This window comes from Opisthocomus hoazin, chromosome 5 (genome assembly GCF_030867145.1).
Source record: "Opisthocomus hoazin isolate bOpiHoa1 chromosome 5, bOpiHoa1.hap1, whole genome shotgun sequence".
In the NCBI taxonomy this organism is placed as follows: domain Eukaryota; kingdom Metazoa; phylum Chordata; class Aves; order Opisthocomiformes; family Opisthocomidae; genus Opisthocomus; species Opisthocomus hoazin.
The window spans coordinates 73,646,652-73,663,687 of record NC_134418.1 but is presented as its reverse complement, the minus strand read 5'-3'; the positions used below and the strand labels follow the sequence as shown (position 1 = coordinate 73,663,687).

At 48.6% G+C, this 17,036-nt stretch overlaps 1 protein-coding gene across 2 annotated transcripts in view; it reads right to left on the bottom strand.

Annotated features, from left to right (window-relative positions):
• Positions 1-16,810, bottom strand: part of GALNT7 (polypeptide N-acetylgalactosaminyltransferase 7) — a 77,588-nt gene extending 60,778 nt beyond the window's left edge. For both annotated transcript variants that reach the window (XM_075421734.1, XM_075421732.1), the window contains exon 1: positions 16,642-16,810. In XM_075421734.1, coding sequence (XP_075277849.1) covers positions 16,642-16,767 — 126 coding nt within the window. In that variant the 5' untranslated portion in view covers positions 16,768-16,810. The remainder of the gene's footprint in view (positions 1-16,641) is intronic.
• Between the last annotated feature and the right edge of the window lie 226 nt (positions 16,811-17,036).

The window sequence follows — 17,036 nt, the reverse complement described above, 5'->3', positions numbered from 1 at the left end:
GAGTGGCTCAGCAATGACATCCGCCAGCTCCCTCAGCACTCGTGGGTGCATTCCGTCGGGGCCCATGGATTTGTGGACATCCAGATCGCTTAAGCGATCCCTCACACAGTCCTCCTCGACCAAGGGAAAGTCGTCCTCTCTGTAGGCTTCTTCTCTTACCTCCGGGGCCTGGGATTCCTGAGGGCCAGTCTTAGCACTGAAGACTGAAGCAAAGAAGGCATTCATTAGCTCTGCCTTCTCCGCATCCTCCGTCACCAGGACACCCGCCTCATTCAGCAGCGGCCCCACGTTGTCCCTAGCCTTCCTTTTGCTGCTGATGTAGTTGAAGAAGCCCTTCTTGTTGTTTTTGACATCCCTTGCCAGCTTCAATTCCAGGTGAGCCTTGGCCTTCCTCGTCGCATCCCTGCATGCTCTCACTACGTTTCTGTACTCTTCCCAAGTGGCCTGTTCCTCTTTCCACATGCCATGCACCTTTCTCTTCTGCCTGATCTCCGCTAGAAGCTCCTTGTTTAACCATGCAGGTCTCCTGCCTCCTTTGCTAAATTTCTTTCTCAGGGGGATGCATTGCTCCTGTGCATGGAAGAAGTGTTGTTTAAAAAGCGACCAGCACTCATGGACCCCCCTGCCTTCGAGAGCCCTGGCCCATGGGATTCCTCCCAGTAGCTCCTTGAAGAGGGCAAAGTCAGCCCTCCTGAGGTCCAGGGTTTTGATCCTGCTTATCGCCCTGCTTCCTCCATGCAGGATCCTGAACTCGACCATTTCATGGTCACTGCAGCCGAGTCTACCTCCAACCTTCACGTCCTCCACCAGTCCCTCCTTGTTTGTTAACACGAGGTCCAGCAGCGCGCCTTTCCTTGTTGGTTCCTCCACCACTTGCATCAGAAAGTTATCATCGATGCTCTGTAGGAACCTCCTGGATTGCGCCTGCCTAGCTGTATGGTCTTCCCAGCTGATGTCAGGGTGGTTGAAGTCCCCCATGAGAACCAGAGCCTGTGACTGTGAGGCTGCTTGCAGCTGCCTGTAGAAGGCTTCATCAACCTCCTCCTCCTGGTCAGGTGGCCTGTAGTATACACCCACCGTAATGTCACCCGTGTGAGCCTGTCCCTTAATTCTAACCCACAAGCTTTCAACTCCTTCTTCACTTGCCCCCAGGCCAAGCTCAATGCATTCCAGTTGCTCCCTCACATATAGAGCAACTCCCCCACCTCTCCTTGTTGACCTGTCTTTCCTAAAGAGTCTGTAGCCATCTATGACAGCATGCCAGTCATGCGAGTTGTCCCACCACGTTTCTGTGATGGCGACCAAGTCGTAGCCGTCCTGCTGTATAATGGCTTCCAGCTCCTCCTGTTTATTGGCCATACTACGTGCATTGGTGTAAACACACTTGAGCTGGGCTGTCAATCTCACCCCTGGCCTTGGCACTCCAAGCCTAGGCTCATCCCTAGTGAGCTGGGCAATATCCCCTTCCCCCTTCGAACCTAGTTTAAAGCCCTCTCAATGAGCCCCGCCAGCTCGTGGCCAAGAATTCTTTTCCCCCTTTGTGATAGCTGAGCTCCACTTGTTGCCAGCAGGCCCGGTGCTGTGTATACCTCCCCATGATCAAAAAAGCCAAAATTTGACCGATGGCACCAGTCCCTGAGCCACCTGTTAACCAGGTGAGTTTTCCTGCCCCTTTCAGTGCTGTCCCCTGCCACTGATGGGATGGAGGAAAACACCACCTGCGCCCCTGATCCCTCAACCAGTCGCCCTAGTGCCCTGAAGTCCCTTTTGATGGCCTTGGGACTTCTTTCTGCTACCTCGTCCCCGCCAACCTGCATTACCAAGAGGGGGTAGTAATCAGAAGGCCGCACCAGACCAGGGAGTTTCTTCGCAACATCCCTAACCCGGGCCCCAGGGAGGCAGCAGACTTCCCTGTGGGATGGGTCCGGTCGGCAGATCGGGCCCTCTGTTCCCCTCAGAAGGGAATCGCCTATGACAATGACCCTTCTTTTTTTCTTAGTTGAGGCAGTTGTAATACGTAGGGCTGTCTGACTCGTTCTAGGCAACCCCCTGGATGGAGCCTCAGCTTCACCCACATCCTCTGTGGCCAGTCCCTCACATTCCAGAGCCCCATACCTGTTGCTTAAGGGCAACCGGGCAGGTGAGGGAGGTCGGGGGGAAATTCGCTTGCCCCCCCGAGCAGGGACCTGTTTCCATTCCCCCCCATCTCTTAGGCCCCCTCTTTCTGCTCGGTGGCAAGAGGGTAGGGGGTTCTCTGCTTTCTGTGGAGCCGCCTCCTGCTGCCTCGGCCTCAGGGAGGGCAGGGTGCGGCTCCACCAGTCGATCTCCCTCTCACACTCCCGGATGCTCCCCAGCCTCTCCACTTCCTCCTTCAGCTCTGCCACCAGGCTGAGCAGGTCATTCACCTGCTCGCACCGAACACAGCCGTTGTCTCTGCTGTCCTCCGGTACGAACGCCAGGCTCAGGCACTCCCTGCAGCCAGAGACCTGGACACCCGCGTTCTTGCGTGGGGCCTCCGTCTGGGTCCCCACACTCCTTCGAGCAACAGCTTTACCACGGGTGGTAACCATGGCTAGAATATCTCCTGGAAGAGCGATGCCCACTACTTGAGCTGCTAGGAGGGGCGGCTGCACCCTGCCAGTCGCCTTCCCCGCTCGCCCCGCTCGCTCGAACTGCCGCGCAAACTGCTGCGCCGCTCCCGGGCTGCTGCGCCGGCTCTGTTTGCCGGCTCTGTTCGCCCGCGCTCCTGGTCGCCCGCGCTCCCTGGGGGCTGCTCTTATCCGTGAGGGGGTTTGGCCGCTGTCACACTCGACTCCGCCCCCGCTGAGTCAGAGCTGCTGCTCGTTGGCACTTCCCGCTTTCCCGCTGAGGGGGGGGGGCTGGGGTCTCCTCTCTCTCTCGGCGCTTTTTGCCGCCTCGCCGCTGCGGTTTTGCCACCGGAGAAAGGGTCCCTCGGCGCGAGCCTCTGCTCCAGAACCCTTCACCTTCAGTAGCTTCGCCGAAAAGTCAGATTTATATAGAATGTGGCAAAAAAAAAAAACCACCACTTGCCTACTCTTCCTACTGAGTAAAGGGAGTCAGGTCTGACTTCCCTGTTTTATTTAAAAGCAAAGTTTGGAAGACTTCTGAATGTCAATACTGTGATGCATTACATTGACATTTATCTTTCCGAGATTGCAGATACACCATAAAACCTGAAGGTGATATTTTTCATCTCTGCTGCAACGTGAACTGTGAAATACCAGGAATACAAATACAAGCTGCACTTAGCTTTCAGAGAAAAAACTAATGAAAACTGTATTTTTTTTTTTTTTCTGCTACAGATGAGCTGCCTTTACATTTTTGTTTTCACCAATTTGTTGTGGATTTAAACCTCTGTTTGATAGGTGCTGGATGTCTGGGGATTTTTCAAGCTGCTGTTCCAGAGTAGGATGGGTACATTTCTACAATCAGTTTACTCCCCCACTACACATTCTTGTCCTGCCCGTGTGCCAGCACAAGCACCTTTACACCCGCACGCTGAGCTGGATCAAGGACCTCCTGAAGCAAGCTGTGCAGGCAAGCCAACAAATTTGGCATCCATAAGGAGTGTGAACACCAGCATCGAGCTCACGCAAAACACGAGCAGCTAGAAGCAAGGCGTAGCTGCAGAACAGAGGAGAGTGCTCAAACAGCAGCACATGGAGAGCACAGCTGCCTCCTCACGCCATTTATGACCATTCCTTATGCACAGGCATGGACAGGAGAGACGGGGTGATTTCCAGCCATCCTCAGAGCTGGCACCGGGGAGAAGAGGTACCTACCTGCAGGCTGGCAGCAGAGCTGCTGCCTGTCTTAAAGAGACGGTTTGCTGCTGTTGTATCCTTAAACCAAACCAAACAACGCAACCAACCAAACCAACAAGCAACAAAAAAACCCCAAAGTGCCTCTTTCCACACCTTCCTTCTCCCTTGCCGGAGACCTGCTTGCTGCGCCAAGGATGCAGAGGCACAAAGGCAGCAGCACACTTGCATCCCTCCTGGATTCAGGGCCAGACGCTCACGGTGCGCTAAGAGGACCAGAAAAATACGCAGGCTTGCGCAGTCGTGTGGTTTTCCGAGTCATCACACCCAGACCCCATCTCGGACACAACCTGCGTGCTCCTGTAGCAGTAAGCCAGACTTGGTTTGGGCTGGTCTGGGCAGCGGCTGCTGTTCCCCTCCCCGGGACACCCCGGAGTGCTCCTCCAGTGTTACCCACGTTAAGTGGTAGCACAGGAACGCTGTCATGCCCTAAACAAAACGATATTTTTGTCAAATATCCTCAGCAGCGCGAACCTCCCTTTGTTCTTCCAAACCGAAATAGAGCTACAAGAAAAGAGCGATTATTCCCCCTTACTACAGATTAAAGAGATAGCTGCATGTTCTTACCTCCTGGGAGGAGAGAGATGATGTACATAACCAGCGGTTGCCCTGCATTGGGTGATGACGCTTTTCCCTTTTTAGGAAAACTCCAAGCCTCAACAGAGTTCTCATTAAACATAGGTAAAAACGGTGACTTTTCACAGCATGATGATTTGAACACGTATTTCTAGATCTCCAGTATTACCCCTTCCTTAGATAATGCACCCAAATGGCAGGCAGAACTCCTTCCCACGTAAGTATTTTCTCACTCTTGTATCCAATCTTTCATGCCACTACACCTAGATAAGAAAGGGATGTGCCTTAATAAGAATTAGGGAATGTGTCAGTCTAGTGCTGGCCACATTTCTTTACGAAATCAAAATACATCAAGAAACCAAAACTTTGAAAGCAAAAATCTATGAAAGGAAAGGAATACTGCAGAGGTCAATATGCACTGGGATAAAACCAGCACTGGTTTCAAAACTTTAGAGTTACCATAACTGGTCTTTTTCATACAATTTAAAGTGTCTTTGAGTTCTACAGCTGATACAGTATAGAAACAGTCAAGTCTGACAAAATTAACAAATGCATGTGGGGCAGCAAATGGACTTCCTACAGGAAAGTTGCTGGGGTTTGGTGTTAGACTATAAATAGATCTCCTAAATATACACTGCCTGAAGGTTGTCATCTGTAAAGCCAACGTGACTTACAGAAAGTCAGCTACACACAGCCACATACAGGAATATTTAATGGGTTCAGCTACAAGGCACTGACTCCATAACTGAAAACTTAACTTTCTCAACTGGACTTAAAAAATAAATGCCCACATGTTTTAGCAAATATGAAAAAAGTGTTTTGCTCTGGACTTAGGAAATTCTCAGGTCTGAAAAAGGAAGATGGTAAAATACAACTCTTCTTGACACTCAAAAGCATTCTCACCAATGAACATTTAAAGGCATCAGTCTCAAGATTATCCAGTTTAGCTATTACAATATATTTTTACAACATCAACCTAAGACGTCTAATGAATTCTGCTTGCAACATTATGCTTTGGTTGTTAGATAAACCAAATTAATAGACAAAAGTTCTGTTTCTTAGAAATTAACAGCTGTGAACAATTCCTGAAAATTAGGATTGCTGGGATTAAACTGCAAACTGCATTTTGACAAGTTATCAACACAGACTAAACTCTCGCAAATATCGTGCAAGATAAAACCTGTTCAAAAACCTGTTCAAGCCGCCTCTCCTTTGCAGCAACGCTAACTGGCCAAGTCTATCAGGGAAAAGTTTGGTGCTTAGCATCTAAGGCTGTAAAGACTTCTTTAATTGCAGACATAAATTGTAGGGTTTAAAGTCAAACAGGTTTTTTCCTCATAAAAACCTTAGCATTTTATATCCTGTGACAAACCTGTTAGAAGATAGATTGCCCAAGCTATTACAGAGGATAAAGCAAGAGAAGTAGTCTGATCATTTATCTTCCTTCCTTACTTCCAAATATCCACATCATTTAACAACTTACCCCAATGCAAGAAAACTCTTTAAGCTGTTGAACAGTGGGTCAAGAGAACAAGCCTAATTAACTCCCCAAATTCTCACAAAGAACCAATAAGGAAAAAAATTGACCAGGAAAAAAAAAAAAAAAGAACTAAATTGAGGTATTCATCCTTCAGCTGAGGACGAGATTGGAATGAGAACCTGGAACAACAGCAGATCAATGCACCTCATTACACTAACACGGACTTGTGCTGGCTGCATTCAATGACCATCCTCAAGCCGCCTTCTAAGGATCCAATCATGCCTTCATCACTTGATGCAAACATACAGGACTGTTGGAAAAAAAGTTTATTTTTGAAAGAAGAAGATTGTTTCTGTACGTTAAGATTTGAAAATCAGCGTCTCGCATGCCTTACTGCAAGCCCAGCAGCCTCTCTGCTCTCAGCGTAACAGCAAAAGCATACCCAGGTACCTCTGATCACCCGCAGTCCCCGGGCGCGTTTAACCACACGCGTATATTCAAGTCAGCTTGGGTTTAGAAATTCTGCACCTCTGGGAAAGACTGCAAAAACAAACATCTCCCAAAGAGGCACAAGGCATCTCTCACATCTCTCAACCACAACATCTAGGCATACGGAAGTCAAAGAAAGGGGACGTAGGACAGATGAAGCGAGCTCAAGGACAGCGTATTTCAAAGAATTCTAATTACTTTTAAAGTAGGCCAACCCCCAGGACATATCCATTTCATCCAGAAAAATTAATCCAGCCTGCTCCCTGCCATCCTCTTTTCCCACGGCCCCTCAGGCATACACAAAGATTAAAGGCTACATGAACTATCCTGGCAGTCTGCTCCCTTTTATCACAACAGCTTGACAACTCCCCTGTCATTGCCAGCCTTGGTAGAAGATAATAACGGGAGCAAAACTTGGTACCTCCCTGAGAGGTGACTGACGTGCCTATTCATGGAAAAGGCAAATCTGCTCTCTAATACAGCAGCTCTGTATCTTACAGAGACTCCCCACCTTTCTGTTTCTCTACATGAAACAACGGTGATGGTATTGACACCTTGGGTTCCTACTCGCTGCTCCGTATGTGAGCACTCAAGGGTCTCGTCACACATTGCCAAAGCTGGGCCAGAGTAACCATTTGCCCCAGGTTTGACATCGAAGTCTTCTCCCAATCTCAATTCCAGCACCATGCATAGCTGCTGTCCTTGAGGATGTTTTGTCTGCTGGGGACCCCGAAGGAGGAGCGCACGACTGCACCCGCTCAGAGGGCTTCACGGCCACACTGTTGAGTCAACTCATCTTGGCCTTCCTTAGCCCAACCTTTTGTGTACTGTTTATACAACTAAAAAACAAGCAAGCTTTCAAGACAAATATTTTAAATTGGTACTGGAAAACAGAGAGGGACAGAAGACACAAGGAGTCTTCAACTCTTAGACACTGAGATCACACAGCCAACACTCAGGGCTGGAATACCTCCACAGAGAGTACTCAAGACCACTTTATACACTTGGTAAAACTCATGCCACAGGAGTATCTTATACCGAGTGAAATACCAGCGTTTGGAGCTGAGGGTCTCCAGAAAGTGATACAAGAGGCAGCAGGAGCTGGGGCACAGGACACTCACGCACCGTTCTTCTGGACTTGAGAGCTGCTGGCCGAGAACTTCCCAGTCAGAGGCAGGTGATACACTTACAGACCATCACTAAAAGGTCATATTCCATCAAAAGAAGCAAACAACAACAAAAAAAGCACCTCCCATCCTTTTCCACCCCTGCAGATTACATTGTTTTTAAGCTAATCGCTAGTGAAGACCTCGGTTCTGTGCAAGAGGAAGATATTTCGTAGAGGGGAGGGAAATAAGGGTGGAAAACAGGAGAGAGGTGAGAAAAACCCAACATATTTCAGAGCTGCTGTTGAAAGCTTCCGAGAGGCTTTGGCATGTTAGAATAACACTGTGGGAGATGGATTAGCAGAGCCAGAGCAGATGAAACAGTCTAAGGTGCATGATGAATGCACCATTGACACATGCATGGCTTAGAAAACACACATATTACAAGCCTGGAAGAGCTGACTTCAAGGTCTCATTTAAGTGAGAGCATAGCAAATTTTGTTTCAAGACTAAAGCATGCAGAGAACAATTTATTTTCTCTGAAGAACACGTTATCTCAATATTGTCTTTCTCGGTCTCCCTTCGTCAGCAGGAAGAATAGAAGACTCATGACGTTACCATCCCAGATGCTTCTAGGAGGTAGCTTGGTTGCTTTGTTTGGTTTTGCTTCAAAACGTTATGACAGATGAGGCATTTTCTATAGCCAACTTAAAACGATAAATACCTCTTTCTTTGATGTACCTGGAATTCTTATTAACTAGCTCAAAACAAAGACATCGCTTCAATATCTCAAACCCTAAAGGAAGGAATTGAGAAATAAAATGGGGTGCTGCTATGCTTCAGCCCTATTGAAACGCTACCCCTTCGTTTTTTTAGTCATCCTTAAACGGGAAATCTTTTACTACAAAAGAGTAAAAACCAAAGCAAATTTAAATCCCCATGTTGTGACAAAAATGTTCAAAGATGAAAAAAACTATATTCATTTTATTAAAAATACTGTATTTTTTTCTAAAGCACACTATTTAACATAATACTTTCTGCCTTATTAAAAAAATCAACTGTATTCACTCAAGTCAGAACAGTTCTCGTTGAGCCATTTTCTTTGCCAAATTTTTTAAAAGACAACAAAATAAGTTAGAAACTTTGTGGGCTAAGCACCATCTGCTCATGCTTTAATTTCATTAACAGTTGTATTTTGAGACCTTCAACTGTAAAGAAAGTTTTCCAAATGTAAACAGCACGTAAACCAGTATATTGTTTTTACCTTCTACCATCCTGCAGTTCTCTCCTGCTGCTCAGGGCTTTAGTGCACATCAGTGCCGACTGCTGAACAATCCATGAGGAAATCAAAGGCAAATAAGTTGTAGTTTAGGAAAGCCAGAGCAATACTAAAAAAAATTACTGGAGCCTGCGATTAGAATGAAGGATTCAAGAAGACATGCTATGAGAGAAAAGAAATATAGACCACTATAGAGCAGCAAACGATTAGTTTATAATAACAGAGAGGAAAAAAAGCAATTTGTTCTGCAAGTTGCAAGAAAGTATGCTAATTATACATGGAGCAGCACGCTTAACATATCCCCTTATTCAGCATCCTCCCTTCATTATGAAAAGCAGCCATTTTTGGTTTAGGAATAATGTATGTATGTCGCCCGCTAAGAATAACATTTTTATTCCCACTTGGGAAGCCAAGGGTTTTCAGAAAATAGGAATTCTGTGCTGTAAAATGCATCCCTAGGAAAACACCAACCTATTTAAAAAACAGCTAGCACTAAGCAAAGAATTTGTTTTTTGAATTTCAGACCTACCGATTCAAACGATATTCCATGAGTAAGCAAACATTTCAAAACTGTTCAGTTCCAAGCAGGGGGAGCACAACAAGGATGTTTATTTGAAAAATCAAAGGTAGAATAAAAGCATTAGCTTTCTCCTCTGTACCTTTTTACAATTAACAACAATAAAACACCCCTTTTCCACAAAGCACATTCTTTCCCAGCAAGCTCCTTCAAGAAGGAGGCTCCAATTAAACTGATAAATCCCAGCCTAGAAACCTGCTAGAAAGCACAACCTTCACCTTTGGTTTAAGTTTACAGAAATCTACAGACTTAAATTTCCCCCTCCCCCAAAACCTGTATTAGATGAAAGGCCAGAATACCCCCAAACCCAAGCCTAAGCACTATCAGAGGCTCCAAAGACACGCGCGCTGCTGGCTGCTGCCTGCTCCCCTTCGCCGGGCCATTCTGGCAACACCTTCCTGACGGGACACATTGCCTGGGCATCCCTGTTCATCACGGGGGAAACCTCACTCACCAAAAAGGCGCCTAAATCTAGAGCACTGTGGGGCGGAGGGCGACTGCGAAAGGCAGATTCAAACAAGAGAAATTCCCCTTAATTCAAAAAAAGATAAAAGAAATCTGATGGAGGAGGCGGCCTTTTAAGCAGCATGTTGCTATTTTTAAACTAATCGTTCGCAGTAGACGTTTGTTTTCCGTACTTCGGGAGGAAATCTAGTAATTAAATGTAACTGTTCCCAGACTTGGACTCCTTCTCTCAGATTATCTGGCCTAGTTTCTGTAAAAAGCTTCCCCCTTGCCCCCCAAGGTAGAAGACAAACCTATTAATGCAACAGCTTATCCTGCCCTATTTCCACTTGGCAGCCTCCCGTAATGCTGATTTAATATCTGACAAAAATAGTACAAAGATACTGTCATTTTTCATTAGGGAACGTCAGCTCAGTACATGCAATTTTATCTCTGCTGAGCTTGGCTTCGGGAAGGTGCACGCTGCTCGGCCATGCGGCAAAAACTCCATGTACACACTTGTGGGTATGGCGTGCCTTCCCTCACGGCTGGCATCGTGACGACCCACTGCGCCTTTTCCCACAGCTACATTTACAAGCACCAGAATTCCTACTACTTCAGCTTAGCCATCACCTCTTCTCTCCTCACCTTTAAAATAGAGGGTTGACTATTACCCAGATTTTTATTTTGGAAAGGACTTTATTACATGCTGGTTTTAATGTCCCACACTAAGCAGCACAAATTACCACTTCTGTTACTTTATTTTTTTTTTTAAACAAATGACAACCTACCCACCGCGTTGTGTTGATCCTTCCTGACTTCTCCGGTCTTCCTCACGGTTTCTCCATTAGGTACAGCAACAGTGGAATAATTTCCCCTGTACAGTTCCATAAACGGATGCAATTACTAAGTTTTTTGCTGCATAACCTCACCTAAGACAGCAGAGCCACCTTTCATCCTACACTGGGGATCCTGCCAAACGTTCCCTGGTTCCTTCTCCTGCAATGGGATTCTTAAAAAGCAAACGCCAGCCGTAACTGAAGATTTTTGATTTTTCGTGTGTTACCACAAACGGTAACGCTTGGGGCTACAATAAGACAAAGGGAATCCTGTCACCTACACATGAAGTGGTGCAAAACTGCTCTCTCTAGAGGAGTACACATTTACATAATTAATAGCCTTGAGATAAAAACTAGTTACTCACCTAACTTACTACAAGGGATCTTAATGACAAAAGAGGTCAAGAAAGTTTGAATGCAACCTACGTACATATACATAAACTGTAGGAATTACGTAGGGGTTTTTTGTTCCCCTGATTTCTTCACATTATTCAGGAAACCGCTTTGTGGTCATTTATTCTGCGATGTAACTCGAAGCATTTGTCAAAAGATTTCACTTTTAGTATTATAAGGATCGGGGTTTTTACAGCCTCCCAAGGGTGACAGATTTTTACAAGCTTTTCCAAAGCCATTTTAGATGAAAGCACATATTAAAAAAATTAGCTTTTAATATCTCAAAATATTTTTCCTATTACTGTCACTAGCAACACTAAAGATTACTGTAACAAACAGAGAGGAAAAAGAAAGTGATGCTTACTTCCAAGGACAGCAATACTTTGGCTGTGGCAAGCTCACTGCTGCCCTGTGCACGGATTCCAAACAAAGCTTGTTGAACATGAAAAATCTGCCAAGGTGTTCCTGCCTGCTGAGCGTCACACCAGCAGCAGTGACTTATTAGGGCTCTGACTGCAGACGGCGGCGTGCCCACGTCTAGCCCTGCACCTGCACGGAGCTTTTCACACCCAGGTGATGAATGGCTGTGTCGAGCTCTCCGATAACGCGGGAGTGCCAGAACTGATGTGGCACTCCCTGTGTTAGGTCTCACCCTATTACAGGCAGGCAAACCAGTGAAAAAAGTGACCGACTTGCAGGTAACTATCCACAGCAACCGGAGAGAAAGAGATTATTTTTCTGTTTGATCACCTGCCTACCACAATGTGTCACGCTTGCACCAAACTCGGACAACCTGAACCCCTTCTTGATGGCAAACCACTCTCCCTGTTACATCAGACTTCTCATCTTATTCCGATTCCCACCTTTCCTCCAGTAATGATATCAACTTCAAATTCCTGCGTCTCGGTTTCTCTCCTAAGCACATTTGCTGTTACTCCTTAAGGCAAAGTGGGGAATTTCCGCTGGGACTTCCACCGCAAAGAATCTAATTTAAACCACAGCAACACTTCAAGTTCAGTCTGCAACTTGTCATTAAGTTCTCAGTGACAATCCAGCCCAAGCACACAGGATATTAGTGGCCCTTAAAGTGGAGGAGCAGGGGTGTCACCAGAAAGCTCAGAAAACGTCCATTCAGCTTTTATTTCTTTTTTCCCCCCCTCAAGTCCTCCGCCTCCACATCGTAAATTCTCCACCTTCTAGCGGCCACGTGGGAATTGTAACGTTTAAACGTGGTGGTCGGTGAGGGCCCACAGCGATGGTGACCTCAAAAGAACCCAGCCCAGAGTGTCTGAGAACTGTCGATAAACAAATGCTCCCTAAATAAGAGCCCATTAAGAACCCATCACTTACAGACACAGAAAATTAATCGCCTTCAACACCTGGCGAGGCAAGTTAAGGGCAGCCCATCAGTGGCTACGGGCAAGCCAAAGTTGGCTAATGCCACAAGCATTGTAACGCTCCAAATCTGAAGCGCCAGGTTCCCAGATACGAGGCCAGGCTGCCTGTGCTGAGATTTCTGGAAGTTCTTCTCGCTGCACATCAGAACAGGGCAAAACAGGCAACCTGCTTTGTGGGTTCTGCAATCTCACCACCGCATTTCTGTCTTGTGCAAGGTCAACCACACACCTGCAGCAGATCTTTTACCACCTTCCCAGGCTCCGGCAGAGGACAAGTAACAGGCTGGACACTCTTTCTTACTTACTCTCCTTCATACGGACAAACGAACAGGGTCATTTCTATCAGCTTCTTGGGGTGCTCTAGTGAAGAACAGAGGAAGCACGAGACCACTGATCATACTCCTATCACACAGACTACAACCACGCAATGCTGTACTTTGAGCTTCACCTCAGGTAAGCTAAACCCAAACCAAAAACCTCAATTATACGTAACTTTTAAAGCTTCTGAACACCAATCTGGTCACTTTCACACTTTGTAACTGGTCAGATTTAGAGAGTTAAAGTCCACCTATACTACATTTTCTCCTCCAAATATGCTGTTTCCAGCTTTTCGGTAACGAATCTTTCTTTACCGTTCCAGCCCATTGGTTCTGCCTGCTGTACTACCCACTCCTTGATGACACCAGCTTTTAAGGCCGTACCTCTGAGGCTGATCATTAGCAACACATCTCGCTGGAGACCAGCGAGTACTATAGCTGGGATCCCTACAGCAATCTTCCTAGAATGAACAGCCTCAATTATTTCCTGCTGGCTCCAAAACCGGGATCCCCTGATCCAGAAGAGCAGAAGGTATCGGAAAACATCCAAAAGACCCCACAACAGGCACACTATAATTGAATCAATGATCTTATCGAATCTTTTCTCACAGCCATAAGCAAGAGTGCCCCTGCCTAAATCTTCAGTACTTTTGTAATCCTTACTATCAGATAGCAGGTGTCCTTACTCACACAAAAGCAGATACGCTTTTAAAGACTCTGAGGACAGACCTTAACATATTTTCATTGTTTCTATTTGGTATAGATTGGAAACTAGAAGCTCCTTAGGTTAAGGATTATTTTGTTCTGTCCGGATATGTCTGATAACGCAGACAAATAAATACTTAACCTCTCCCTCCGAATCCTTCAAGCACTTTCTCCTTAAACTGTGTCTTGCAGAAACAAACTTCTGCAGTCAGGTTACCTGGAGTAGGACTTTTGTCTCCCCAACTTCTGAATATGCTTTCAATGAATACACACATATGTGGTAGTCTTCTGTCAGAAAGAAAGGTCTTATGTCCAACTGTCTGTATCACCGTTATTACCTTTGTGTTCTCTCATTTCCTTCCTCAACAGCCACTTCTTCACTTTCACTTTTTCACTGAAAACTCTCCATATGTTAAATCATTTTGCCTCTCCAAAAGGTCTCTGAAATCTTTTAAGATCAGTAGAAAAAATGTAACAGAATATTTGAAGGGAGAATATACCTTTCTTTAAAAAGGTACATAGCTACAACATTACTCCAGGATCCTCAGTATTACCTATTCTTGTCTGCTGCTGTAAGCAGGAAAAGATTCAAGGTTATGAACACAAAAAGAGCAACACAGCAGAACTTCTAATCTTTGCTTCTTTAATGCCTCAGTGTTATTAAAAAGTGCCCAGGGTTACAGTGCAGAGAGGGAAAGCGTACTGCCTGAGGTTAGCTGTGAAAAGTTTAATTCTCTCTTAAGCTGGTACTATCCAAGGAGGATTTCTGCATTTGCTGGCTAGAGCTCTCACTGTAAGCGAAGCGAGGAGGGTGTTGTACAGGAAGCAAAAGAATTATTCTGTTATCTTCAGCGTAACAAACTTTCCGGCAGCTAACAACAGCGCAAACACACACTTTGGTAGGACCGAACAAAGTGCGCACCAGTGCGTTTCAGGGAAGGAGTTACGATTAATCTCCTCGTTCCAACACGCTGAAACGGCCCCGACGCACAGCCTGCTCCCGGGCACGGCGGGGAGCACACCCCGAGATGAGCCCACCGCCCAGGGCCAGCGCTGTCTCGCCCAGCTGGATGCGGGATGGGTGCGGGACAGATGGATGCAGGACGGACGCACAGGCCCTCGCCTCCCGGCGTACCCCTGGGCTCTGCCCGCTCCCCAGAAATACGCCCAAGCCCCGCCGGTAGCGAGCACACTGCCCGTACCCATCACCTGAGCAGCAGCTTCTGAGGGCGAAAGCAGCCCAAACCAAAACACGGATTTAGTTTGAGCAATACCGTTTCCCACAAAACGATGAAGTAGCACATGTCACCCGCTCTCATACACATCACAACGATAAGTAAACAGCTGATCTAGCTAATGAACCAGCCACTCTGTTTAGATTTCATCTCTGACAGTGTTTACTTAATATAATTGTATTTGTTCCCAATAAAGACTGAATTATTTCCCGAGATGGCTGTCATGAATATTTCCTCCCCCAGTCAAGGCAGCAGCAATCAAGACAGAAGGCTGCTTTGTCAGGGGCAGGACCGTAAAAACTCTTCTGACTCCTTTATCGCCACGTGCACCAGCTAGAAACCATTTCCAAATTCGACCTTGCATGCGAGTGGAGGTGGGTACAAGGGCTCAGCTCAGAAGTCTCTGAGGGAAAGCCTTCAGGCTTGCAACCATTTCCAAATTCGACCTCACATGTGAGTGGAGGTGGGTACAAGGGCTCAGCTCAGAAGTCTCCGAGGCAAAGCCTTCAGCCTTGTGAGAAAGGACAGCGTGATTCATTACGGCACCTGCATGAGTTGGTACAACACGCACGCTGTAGGACTGCAATATTTCAGTTGTCACCCCAGACTAATCAGCTGAAGATGGTCACTGCCCTACACACCAATGCAACCACATCTATTTTTTTTTTCCTCTTCCAGAGGATGTCACCTCGCAGGTCTGTTACCCATTCCTAAGCAGGAAGAGTAATTTGTCTGGTTCTGACATGACATGTTTACTGCCTGACATTTTCTTGGGAGGTATGCAAATAAGATTCCTAAGGATTCTTCTGTAATCAGAAAAGCCCATGTTGTGTCTAGAAGAACAGACTGCAGAAACTTCACCGCTTAATAAACCGCATATCTCCAGAAGAACCGCTACAGCCCATTATCTCAGCAGCGACTGCCACGATACAGCAAACCGTAACAGCTTCAGAAGGCAGAGCATCTGCTGAAGGAGTCCAAAGTCATTCCCCGTTCCCAAAAGCAAGAATTCTGTCGGCTGGCTCGCCTTCTGCAGTTATTCGAAGCAGCCCACTAGAAAGGACCAAGACCGTCAGTGAACACGTCAGAATAAAAGACCACTTTTTAAGATGATCGCTGCGAAATTTTATGACTTTGCCAAAGATTGAAACAATCCTGACTAATCTCACTCCCAGCAGATCCCCTTCAGTCCGGCGAGACGAGAGCAGCCCTCCGACTCCCTGCGGGTGCCGGAGGGTCCGGCTGTTCCCACCTGACGGGACTCACACGGGCCACGGCCGGGCATCCGCCCGACCTCCCGAAGCGCTCCTGGGGGGCACCGGGCCCCTCAGCCGAGGCAGGAGCAGGAAGCACCCGCACCCTTGCATGAAGCTCGGCGGGGGGGGCCCCGCACCCTTGGGTGAAGATAGGGGTGGGGGGGGCCCGCACCCCAGGCTGAGTTTTGGGGGGGGGGCCTGCACCCCTGGGTGAAGCTCGGGGGGGGGGGGGGTTGGGGGGCGGCTGCAGGACGCCGACGCGGCTCACGCCAGCGCGGTGACTTCAGGGGCGCAGAAGCCCCCCGGGAGACACGGACCCCCGCGGGCTGGGTGCCCGGGGAGGCCCCGGGAAGGGCCCCGCCGAGGCACTGCCCGCACCCCCAGGCCGGCGGTGGGGTGGGGGGGGCGGGTTGCGGCGGACCGGACGCTCGCCGGGCCGGGCCGCCGGGGCCCAGCGGAGCGCGGCGCGGCCCGGCTTGGTCAGCCCCACGGCGCGGCGCCGGCCGGGCAGGGAGGCCGGATCCGGGGGACGGCGGGGGGACGGCCCCGCCGCTCCGCGCTCCCCTCTCGGGCCTGCAGGCGCCGCAGGCCGCGCCCGGGCAGCCGCCGCCGCCCCCCTCCCCGCAGCCACCGCCGGTCGCATCCCAGGCGGCGGCCCCGTCACCCCCGCTCCGTCCCGCCCGCCCCGCCGCCGCCGCGCACTCACCCGCGTCCGTCCCGGGGGAGCCGGCTCCTCGGCGCGGGGAGACAGCGAGGACCAGAGCAGCAGCAGCCCCAAGAAGCCGCCCGCCAGCAGCACGGCGCGCAGCAGGAAGCCCAGCTTCAGCCGCATCCTCCCGCCCGCCGCGCAGGCAGCGCCCGGCCCCGCGCACCGCCGGGCTTCCGCCCCCCGCCCGGCCCCGCCGCCGCCGCTGCTCCACGTACAAACTTTCTTTTTTTTTTTTTTTTTTAACTCTCTCCCTTCCCCCCTTTTTTTTTTCCTTCCCTCCTCCTCCTCCTCCTTCCCCCCCGCCGGGCGCAGCGGCCGGCCCGATGCGGAGCAGGAAGTACCGGCCGCGGGAGCCGCCGTTCCACGTGGCCGCCCCGCACCGGGGCCGCCGC